Source organism: Pelodiscus sinensis, chromosome 6, assembly GCF_052426305.1.
Source record: "Pelodiscus sinensis isolate ZL-2025 chromosome 6, ASM5242630v1, whole genome shotgun sequence".
NCBI classification, from domain to species: Eukaryota; Metazoa; Chordata; order Testudines; family Trionychidae; genus Pelodiscus; species Pelodiscus sinensis.
In genome coordinates, this window is record NC_143057.1 from 80,083,113 (window position 1) to 80,095,193 (window position 12,081).

Sequence of the window (12,081 nt, forward strand, 5' to 3'; positions counted from 1 at the left end):
AAAAAATTGTGTCTGAAAACTGTAGGCACTGGGGGTACAATTTTTTTAAACGGGTACTTTATAAAAGAAAGGTAGAGAAACACTGGGCTAGAGTGTTCCAAGCCCACGGCATGGCAGGTTGGCCTGGCTGGTCTCATGCAGTGTAATGAGCCTGGCTAGGCTGGAGCACATCGTGGGTGAGGGGCTGCTCCAGGCAGGCAGAGTGCTGGTTTTCCCAGTAAGCATGACAGTAAGGCAATGCTTACCAACCAGTTATCCTTTTTAATCTTAATTTGCAGCAAATTCACATACAAATTAGACATGCAATTATATCCTCTCTCAACCTTACGCTGCTGAGGTCTTGAAAAATCAAGCCCTAAATATTGTATAGGTTACTTTCCACAACAAGTAGCCGAAGTCCAGGTTTGTATAAACTGATAGGGTAAATGGATAATCTGTAAAGACCAATCCCTCCTTCCTTTGAAATTATTTCTTTCATTCACAGCATAGTTCACTACTTATAATGTGTGATTTAAGATTATTTAATCTGACCTCCTGTAGAACACCTGCCATAGAACTTCTTCCAAATAGTACCAACACCAGATCTTTTTAAAAAAATACAAACTTGATTTAAAAATTGTGAATGATGAAGAATCCATCATGACCCTTCCTTAAACTGTTTCCATGGTTAATCACTCTTGCTGCTAAAAATATACACTTTGTTTCCAGTTTGAATTTGTCTAGCTCCAACTTGAAACTGTTGGATGGTTTTATGACTTTCTCAGCTAGACTGAAGAGCCCATAATAAAATACTTGTAATTAATTCATCCCTTTTCCTTCTGTTTGTTAGGCCAAACAAACTCTGGCTGAACTGGCCTTATTAACACTGGTCCTATACTTAATAAGTAACTCCCTTCTTTTGCTATACTAGTATAAATTTTTTTCTCATGGTTCTTTGAAATGTCTCCAATTTATCAACATTTTCCTTGAATTGTGGGGAACCAGAACTGGATACAGTATTCCAGAGCCATCACACAAGTGTAGGGGTGGACAAACTACACCCCATGGACCACATCTAGCCCATGTAACCTTTCATCCAGCCTTCAACCTCCCACCAGTGCTGACCCATTTTTCTGGGTCTCCCCAATTGGCTGGGGCCCCTGGGCATGCCCCTTTGGCCTAGAGGTTAATTTGCCATGAGGAAAAGGTCAGGCCAACAAGCATATATGACCTGCCAAACACTTTGCCTACTCAGATGTGACCCCTGCACTAGTGACAATGCTGAGATAAAATAAATCTCACCACTCTTACTCAAGATTTCCCTGTTTATACATCTTTGGAGAGCATTAGCTGTTTTGACCACAGTATCACACTGGGAGTTCATGTTCAGCTGATTATCCACAGTGACCCCTAAACCTTTTTCAGAGTCATTGTTTCTCAGGATAGAGTCCCCCACACTATAAGCATGGTGTGCATTGCTTGTTCTTAGATCTATACTTTTACATTAACATGAATATTGTTCACTTGTCCCCCAGACCCTGTTTACCAAAGGATTTATATTGGTTGGCGTCACTACAGTCTCCTCATTGTGGACCACACCCCTAATTTTTTTTGTTTCCTGCAAGATTTCTGGGTAATAATTTTGTTTTCTTTCTGGGCATTACTAAAAATGTTAAAAAGCAACAGCGAAGAACAGATTCCTGCAGGACTCCACTAGAAACAGACTTGCTCAGTGACAATTCCCCTTTTACAGTTAAACTGTGTGACCTACTGGTTAGTCAGATTATAATCCATTTAATGTGTGCATGTTCTATTTAGATCATTCTTATTTTTAATCAAAATTTTTTTAAGAGGTACCTGTTTTGAACACCCATTCATATAGGACATCAGGAAATGCTTGAAACAGTGGGTCATGTCCTTAGCTGGCACATTTTTATGTAGCTCAATTGACTTCATTACAGCTATGTTGCTTCACAGTAAAGCTAACAAGTGTATCAAATTTTACTAGCTTTATCTAATATATCACTAAACCCATTTAATAATGTTGGAATTTAAAGAGTAGTAATGCACAACAATGATTAACAATAGCAACTTTGATCATTTATAAACAACATCTGTCTACCAGAAGAATTTCAGATTGCTTTACAACTTGCATGTCCTTTTATCCATCATTCCCAGAGTTTTAGTGCTATCTTGAATGAAACAAAAGAATTCCAATTTCTGATTCACTAGTAAACATTTCTTCTAGCCAATGGACAATTTTGCCAAACTTTTCTACCACCACTTGTAACGCAGAATTATGTAACATCAATGTTGATGTATTATAAATGTATCAAGCAAGTCATGTAACAATATGCTGGAATGTAACTGCTTGGGTATAATTGTAACCCCCCCTTCCCCGATAAGAGTCTGTAATGTAGCAACCTGTACAGTGGATTTGTGAATATCTCAGGACTTAAGGCCACACCCATTGTTAATGTATGTAAAATGATGGAGTATGTATAATATGGCTTAATTTCAAAATGGCTTCTTCGACTCCATTTTGAAATGATAGAATTCTTTGGCATCCATTAAGAGTTTAGGTTATGTCACGTCTCACATGTCCACAGGTATGTTTGTTAGATTTTGAATATAATAACATGCATACCTGTTAGGATTTGAATGCCCATAAATATGTATGAGTCAAAGGTGTCCTCCAATAGATTTAAAACCATGCTAATAGAGCATTCTTGGAGGAACAATCAATTCAAACCACGGAACTCATAAATATTCATGAACCCAGGCTATTTAAGCCTTTGCCATGCAGCAGTTGTTGTTGCGTCGGGCTGCTTCGGGTTTGTCGGGTTCCGTCAGGTTGTAGGCTAAGCTAGGGAGTGAATGAGACTGCCAATTCTTAGTCCTAGGTCAAGCTGGTCCTAGGTATAGCTGGGCGGAAGGCTCATGCTTACCTAATACATAGGTTTAGATTAGTTTAGTTAGTTTAGGTATTAGAATAGGTTAGATATCGTCGTCGTGTCTGTACGGCAGGCTGCGTCGGTTCGAGTAATTCAGCCGTCATCGTGTCTGGCCAGCGGGTGCGTCGCGATTTAGCTTAGGTTTTTATTTAGCTAGTATAGGATACAGAGTCCACCATCGTCGGCTCCGGTCGCCCCGAGTGCGAGAAGAGAGGTCGAGGCCAGATGATTCGCGGAAGGTGAATCTACCGCCGTCACACTCAACCTGCACTTCGTGGGATCACCTTGGCTGTTCCTCGCCCGAGGCTGTCCATTAGCCAGAGGCTCGAAGTCGCCAAGCTTCGGACCAGGATCATCCACCGAGGGACGCCTGGCAGTTCCTCGCTCGAGGCTTTCAATTAGCCAGAGGCTTGAGGTCATCAGCAACACCACCATCGTCTCCATGCCGCTGACTCTGTAAGTAGGTATAGGAACCTTGGAGGGACTTCCCCTCAAGGGTCATGTAGTATATAAGGGGACTGCCCCCTATAAGTCTATTCAAAGTATATGTTTGGTAAATTTTGTTGTAAACAATATAGTCTAGTGGTTGAACTGTATTTATTGTGTTAAGTCTTTATTTGTGCGACGCCCCTCTGAGAGACAATCTCGAGGGTTGTGTCTACATTGGCACCCTTTTCCAGAAAAGGGATGCTAATGAGACAAGTCGGAATTGCAAATGCTGCGGGGGATTTAAATATCCCCCGCGGCATTTGCATGAACATGGCTGCCGCTTTTTTCTGGTTCGGTGCTTTGCCGGAGAAAAGCACCAGTCTAGACAGGATCTTTCGGAAAATAAAGCCTTTTCTGGAAGATCCCTTATTCCTGATTTTGAGAGGAATAAGGGATCTTCTGGGAAAGGCTTTATTTTCCAAAAGATCCCGTCTAGACTGGTGCTTTTCTCCGGCAAAGCCCCAAGCCGGAAAAAAGCGGCAGCCATGTTCATGCAAATGCCGCGGGGGATATTTAAATCCCCCGCAGCATTTGCAATTCTGACTGGTCTCATTAGCATCCCTTTTCCGGAAAAGGGTGCCAATGTAGACACAGCCCAGGTAATTAGATACTGGTGGACACCTTGCACCCGAGATACCATCCCGAAGCGGATGAGCACAGTTATTAGATAACTGTATGGAGAGCTAGTCTCCATAGCTCTCTAATCTGTTAAGTTTGGTAACACACTAACATGGGTTCAGCTTCACTGGCAATAGCCATTTTAAATCATCCTCCTAGTACAGAAAAGGCTCTAAAAGTGTCTCAACCAAGAAGTGACCTCAGCTCCACTTAGTTTATAAGATCTGACAAAAAACATAGAGTAGAGTGGTCTGATGTTTATAGGCTTTGTAGTTAACATCCTTTAAGATGAAAAAGAGAAGGAGGCTCAGGTGCTATACTAATGATGGGTATATAAAAAGTCACAGGCAGATGACCATTTAAACATGTAAAGCTCATCTTCACAACTAGAAGGACTTATGTTTTCTTTTTAAAATAACAGTGCAGGTAAAATAAAATAGCGAACACGGAAAAAAAATCATTGAATCATTCAAAAGGCCAAACTTTCAGACAGGCCATAACAGCTGCAACAGCACATGCACTCCTCATACCTACAACAGAGAGCAAACTTAAGAACTAACAATGTGATTTCCCTCTTAGAGCTGGCTATGTTTTTTCAATAGTTAGACATTTCAATGAAATTTCAAAGAATAGGAAAAAAATAAGAGAAGTCAGGAATTTTATTCAAATATTTGTGATTACTCCTCCCCCATTTTCTTCACCAGATCTAACTTGTGCAAAATCACAGGCTCGTCGGCCCTTCAAGGCTAGCATGCTCTCCTTTGTCTGGGACTTGTATCTAGAATCAGCTCACATAGTATTATGGCAACTTAATGATAATCACTGACTCCAGCTGTGAAAGGGTTAGGAAAAGGCTAGACAGAGTGGAGAACCCACTTAAGAAGAGATAAGAGAGACCACAGAGAAAAAGCAGGACTCCTGTGCAAGTTGGAAAACACATAGGAACAGGATCTGGCTCCGGCTCCAGAAGGGGTGAGAGGATCCCTGAGACAGAGTTCACATAGATAGGATATCAGGTGGAAGGAACCACAGGGAGCAGTTTGGGCTCCTGTGTGGGGAGCACTGAGGTAGGGCCTACAAGGTACAAGGAGCAAGGAGATCCCCAGTGGAAGCTGCCAGAGACCCTGGTAAAGGGATGCAGTGAAAGAAAGCCTTTTAAGACAAAGAGCAACAAAAGGACTGACTGTGGAAGAAGAGGGGAGCCCTAAAGGAGGGCCAGTGAGCATATTTCAGGGAAGCTTGAGTGGAGCAGAGAGCTTATTAGTTAGGCAGAGAAGGGAGAAGCCAGAGGTTTATGAACCAAAGAGATGCTATGATAAGCACAAGGCTACGTGGAAGCAGCACACATGGTCTTTGAGAAAGGAAAGTGTCCGGTTAAACAGCAGCATGTCTAAAGAAACACATTTAAGTGATTAATGCAGGAGCCTTAGACTATAATCCCAGATGGGTTTAAGTTTCCCTACCAATTCTTGAGGAAGGGGCATGCTAGACAACTGCAGGGGAAAATTAGGCTCCTGTGAGAGAGAGCCAATAAGAACACTTCAGTGGAGCATAAGAGAGGTGGAAGGACTATTATGTGGACATTTTGAATTTCAGGAGACTTGGCCAGAGTTATGAAAGGTGAGAGGCAGATGGCCTGTAGGAGGCACCAGAGCGACAAGTTCTCTTTCAGCATCACACTCTGATATAAGAGGGTGCTGCACAAGGCATATACAGGCAGTCCCCGGGTTACGTACAAGATAGGGACTATAGGTTTGTTCTTAAGTTGAATTTGTATGTAAGTCGGAACCAACCCGGCAGCACCCCAGCTGTTCTACCCCAGGCGTCCACAACAAAAGCCTGGTCTGCTGGGGGGGGGGCGCACTAGCTGCGCTCCCCTCCCCTCCCACCCCCCAGCAGACCAGGGACACCCGGAGCAGCTTTTCTCGCCCCGGAGGTCGTGGTGGCAGGACCACTGCGCGTCTGGGTGGTCCTGCCGCCCGCTAGTTCCGGGGTGAGAAAAGCCCTGTTCCTAGGTGCGGATCCGACATAAGTCAGATCCGCGTAACTTGGGGACTGCCTGTACACATATGCACATAATTCTAGGGTTCTACCGCTGCTTTTATCTTCCATTATGATGAAAGAGGTGCTTTGTGCTTGACATGACAATTACTTCACATTTTACTGGGAAAAGCTGGGAGAAAGTGGGTTCCAACTAAGATTTCATCATGTTTTGGTATATAGGGCAGTTATATAATTTGCCCTGTCAAACTTCCAGTGGATCAAATAAATAGTTCCTTTTTATTATTATTTATTTCTCACTGAACCAACAAATTACCAGAGCTATACCAACATTTGAAAAGACACAACTCCTACCCCAAAAGCTTTCAATCTAGTAACAGCAAAACAGTTTTCTCTCTCTCTCTCTCTCTCTCACACACACACACACACACACACACACACACACACACACACACACGTACACTATTGTAAATCACAGTCCTGAAGAAGGGTGGTATAGAACCTTCCAGAGACCATCACTGAAAGGCTAAGTAGAAGCAGCATCATGAGGAGGTATTTATAGGTGGTGAAGCAGGTCGCTTTGTGAATGAAAGGACAGAAATTGTTCCAAGTGTAAAGGGAAGTATAAAAAAACATGAAGAGGAAAGTAGAAGGATACCTGTTGGAGAGAGTCTTAGAAGAAAGATGGAGACTACTAGGAAGAAATGATAGCAGACAAGTAACTAGGAACGTATTTATCAAGGGTACTGAAGCATCTCTAAATGCTTTGACTTTCCGATAATTGTTTGTCCTTTCCATTTTAACTAGATATAAGAAATCATTATTAACAGCAAATATATTAAATGAATCCTTACCATCAACAGCCAATGAGATGATATCTTGAGTATCTTCAATTCCATACATGACATCACAGCGGTACACACCAGCATCGCTTGCACGTAGTTTAACCATAGTCAGTGAAGCATCTCCAATATCCTCTGGGTGGGTTGGAACGGACACTCTGCCTTTGTAGCCTTGCCCTATTTTGATGTTCCCATTTTGGGCTACCAGAACAGTGGTTTCTTTCACATCTTTTCCACTTTTATCTTGTTCAATCTTTGACCATTTGATTCGAAGAAATTCACTTGTATTGTTGTAGCTGGGGGGTAGAGTAGGCAAGGTTGAAAAGAAGCAAGGTAGAGTTGCTCTTCCAGAAAGGGAACCCTTTACAGGAGGGCTTTTTTCCACTTTAACTAAAAAAAAAGAAGGGCAAAACATTGCATTAGTGGGCCAACAAAGTAAGAACTAGATCAACTGCATTGCAATTTAAGGATTAACACTCACATGAGGACTGATTCTCATATACTTTACATGTTGGTGTAAATCAGGACTTTCTTCATTTGGAGTCAATGAAACAAACTCAAAAGGAAGTGTGCTCTAGTGGACTAGGATTAGAAGAGTTCTAGTCTTGCCTCTACTTCAGCCTACTTTGGTAACCTTGGGCAAATGGCTTCACCTCTCTGAGACATAGTTTCCTCCTAGGCAAAATGGGCAGAATGTTACTGCCCCCCTCCTTTTGTAAAGTGCTGTGAGATCTCCTGATGAAAAAGATCATGTGCAAGGCAGATATTGTTGTTACGCAAAAGTAAAACCAGCATAAGAGGAGAATATGACCCAAAGCCTTGGGTGCATACAATTCTGAGAACCTACCCATTGTTCTATCACAGATGAACTCATTTTCATCTGTCAAACAATGCTCTTTCTAGTGAGATTCTCCCAACTATTAATTATTTTTAATTGTTTGCCTCTTTTCCAATCTCAGGCCTTAACATGTTGCTGAAACCTAATATTACATGGTGTTCAAGTAAAGGAGCAAATGAAGCCCATGAAAGGTCTCCTCTTGTGATTTTAGGACTTTTAACATATTTCTATGACATCTCCAGCTGCAAATACTTCACAGGGAAATGCTTTCACCCAACAATATCCTTAGGGGAAAGTTGGCTACTGTTCATTCAGTTTGCCTATAGTGTGTGTCTGGAAAGAGATTTTTAGTTTGCTAGCATTACCCACCAGCTGTTAATTCTCATTGAGTTATTAGGTATGGTTCAATGTATGTAGATTTATTTATCATGTATGTAGATTTATTTCTTTTTATACTGGCATGCTCCATAACTCTTTCTCTGAACGGCTGAAGATAATGTTAATTCATTTTAAATGAACTAGGGTTCATAGCGTAGAAAGGTAATATCTGCAAACTAATATTGACCACCAAGGCTACGTCTAGACTGTAAGCCTCCTTTGAAAGAGGCTTTTTCGAAAGATACTTTCGAACAAGCCTCTTTTGAAAAAGAGCGTCTAGACTACAACCAGTACTTTCAAAAAAGCAAGCCACTTTTTTGAAGAAGAGCACCCAGGCAGTCTTGATGCTCTCTTTCGAAAAAAGCACAGTTTGCATTACATAGCACCTTTTTTTGAAAGAGCACTTTCAAAAAAAGGCATTATTCCTCGTAAAACGAGGTTTTCCGCAGTCAAAAAAACTGCCGCTTTCTTTTGATTTACTTCCGAAAGAACCTGGCAGCAGTCTAGAAGCAGGGGAAGTTTTTTCAAAAAAGGCCATTTTTTCCAAAAAGCCCTGTAGTCTAGACACACTCCAAGAGTGTTAGGGAAGAAACAAGTGCTGGCAACACATGGAAACTATCTACCTGTTTATTGTTGGTTGTCAAAAATGTCTTCTATATCTATACTGAAGAAAATGTTAAAGAAAGAAAGTTAACACCTAACTATTTAAAAACTATTATGTTAAAATGCATTTGAATGTTGATTAAATTATTTTTTCAAAGAGGCATAGATAGCTCTTTATGGCACATACTTTAAATATGTCAAATTTCACTTTGATATTATGTTCATCACTCTGGTATCTTGAGTGTCTCCATATTACAGAAAAGCACCATGTATGATGACTGAGATTTAAACAAGTCACATACTACAGTTAAGAACTAGAGACCAGAGGTCCAGCAAGAGGCTACTTGTAAAAACAGGGAAAGACCAATACTAGTCAGATTCAACAGCCAAAAGGTAAAGAATTGTTAAGATTATAGGTTGTTGAGCAAAAATCACCAAAGTCCAGGTTCAAATGTTCCTCCTCATAATGAGTATTGTCTTAGTGCACAAATATTCCCAGTGAAATCAAGAGAGCTACTTGGAGTCAGGTGCTACTCAGCCTGAGCAAGGGTGTCAGAATCTAGCTCATAATGGTATCAATGGATAATAACTAAGAAGCTGTGATTTTAATCTGAAGTTTTTCAATGCCTTTCAGTCTGAATCTCCATTCCATTACACCAGCTTTATGCTAATGTAACTTCAATGAATTACCCGGCAGTAAAAGTGGTGTAAGAGACTGCAAAACCTCAATTTAAATGGTGCTACCATCAGTTTATACAGGTGTGAGATCAGAATTAGTCTTAAAATATTTCCTATTTCTTATTATGTCTGGCTGTTTTTTTAAAAAATGTTTATATCTTCATTAAAGAGAGTATTTTAAAGAATTAAATACCTACTTCTAAAAAAGCTTAAAAAACAATGAATAGTTCTGTAGGACCTTAGAGACTAACAAAACATGTACAGTAAAACTTGTGCTATCCGGCACGTAACTAGCCAGAAAACTTTAGAAACCGGCAAATTTCCGAGCCAGGAAAGAACTTGTTAAAAGAAAAAAAGAAGGAAATTGGCGCTTTAAGCCGGGCTGCTCCTCAGACGCTCCCCCCCGCCCCCCCACAACTGCCAGACGTGTGCAGCATGAACCTGGGGGAGAGGCGAACGTCCAATATGGCTGCCTGATGCCAGGCCGCATTCTGACTCCCCCATAACTCCCGGCAGCCCGGCACCCCCACAGCTTGTGGCCTCCCAGCCCCCGTCCCATGCCTCTTGGCCTCCTCCCCGGCAGGTCAGTCCCCCCGTAGCTCCCAGAAGCCTGGCACCCCTGACAGCCAGCCCCTCTCCCCCCCCACCATAGGTCAGTCCCCTTTTGGTTCCCTCCCTCCCCCGGCAGGCCACCCCCGCAATTTCCACCCCCTGGCTTCCACCCCCCACCTACCCCCGTGGCTCATGGCCCTCTCCTAGCAGGCCACCCCATAGGCCCCACACGGCTACCACTCCACCTCCTGATACCCAGAATTTTTAGAAAACCAGCACGACCTAATCCTTGGATATGCCTGATAAAACTGGTTTCACTGTAGATGATATCTTGAGCTTTTGTAGGCACAACCCACTTCTTCAGATGAATGGAGTAAGGGATCCAGGGTACAAATAAATAGAGAAAGAAAGGGGATGGGGAAGGAAAGAGAAGGGAAAAAATAGGAAAATATATTGTCAATTACAGTGTCCATGCTAAATGAGGGTAATAGAGTGGGCTATAAGTACCTGGTGCTTAGCTTTTTATGTCATTAGGATGTAGAATGTAGCAGCCCATCCAGGTCAGGTCTTTGTTCAGACCTTGATTACAGGCATCAAACTTGTAAATGAAACCAAATTCTGCAGCTTTTCTCTCAAGCTGGTTTTTGAAATTCTATCACCACTTTAAGTTCCATTAGTGAGTGCCTGGGCAAGATTAAAATGTACCCCAGCAGGTTTCTGTATATTACCATTTCAAATATCTGATTTGTGTCTATTAATCCTTTGTCATACCTACTTCTAATTATCTTGCCTGTCGGAATTTTAATAATCTTCACAAATAGTTGGTGGTGACTGCAGTGAGCTGCAATATCCACACTCATCCCCAAGGAAATATTCTCCTTAGAATTGATATTTACATGTTGAATTGACTGAAAGCTCTCAGCAGCAACCATATCATTATGCAAAAGCAACGAGGAGTTCTGTGGCACTTTACAGACTAACAGATTTATTGGAACGATTTATTGGAACATAAACTTTCGTTAGCAAAGACTCACTTTGTCAGATGCACGTAATAGAAATTCCAGGGGTAGGTATAATATACAGGCATAAGAAAAGAGTACCAATCAAGAGTAAAGCTGGAGATAATGAGGTCAATTCAGGCAGGGAGGATGAGGCCCACTTCTAGCAGCTGATGTGGCGGTGTGAACACCAAGAGAGAAGAAACTGCTTTTGTAGTTGGCTAGCCATTCACAGTCTTTGTTTAATCCTAAACTGATGGTGTCAAATTTGCAGATGAACTGTAGCTCAGCAGTTTCTCTTTGAAGTCTGTCCTTGAAGTTTTTTTGTTGCAGGATGGCGATCTTTAAATCTGCTACTGTGTGTCCAGGGAGATTGAAGTGTTCTCCTATAGATTTTTGTATATTACCATTCCTGATATCTGATTTGTGTCCGTTTATTCTTTCGTATCATTGTGATATACAGTCTGTATCTATTCTAATCTAGAGCAACATTTTGGAAGGAAAGGAGGCCATGTAGCCACAAATACATCCATCTACTTTACAAAGTAAGTATCCCATAGTACTTTTATAATAAAAGTACACTTTGTTCCAATTTGCAGGCTCATCAGCCTAGGTTTGTTATTAGATAAAATAGGATATTGAAAAAAAGTTACTTTCCCCACTTGGGGGGAAAAAAAGTTGGCAATTAAACATGGGTCAGTGATGTTCCTGCACTGTTCCAAAAACTTATTTCCTGTGGCAGCCCATGCTTGCTACTCAAACATGATTTAATGTCCACTGCTGAAGGCAGCCTTTTCTTCTTTTCTTAACCCTTCTTACATCCCTTTGGCTACTTCAGCATCCTCCCTCTGACTGAAAGCACAGAATGCTGTGCTTTCAATGCCACTTTGCGGTCCATTCCTTAATAAGAACAGGGCCGGCAAAACAAATGGTCACCAAGGACAGCAGAGTATAAGGGACAGGAAGAGGTTCAATAACTGCCGGTGGCTACGTCTACACTGGCCCCTTTTCCGAAAGGGGCATGCTAATTTTCAACTTCAGAATAGGGAAATCCGCGGGGGATTTAAATAAAGATGTCCGCCGCTTTTTTCCGGCTTGGGGAAAAGCCGGAAAAAAGCGTCTAGACTGGTCCGATCCTCCGGAATAAAGTC

General features: G+C 41.7%; 1 protein-coding gene across 2 annotated transcripts in view; it reads right to left on the reverse strand.

Moving 5' to 3' along the window:
• LOC102460195 (versican core protein) overlaps positions 1-12,081 on the reverse strand; it is a 158,085-nt gene that overhangs the window by 121,173 nt on the left and 24,831 nt on the right. For both annotated transcript variants that reach the window (XM_075932193.2, XM_075932194.2), the window contains exon 3: positions 6,896-7,273. In XM_075932193.2, the coding sequence (XP_075788308.2) occupies positions 6,896-7,273 (378 nt within the window). The remainder of the gene's footprint in view (positions 1-6,895; positions 7,274-12,081) is intronic.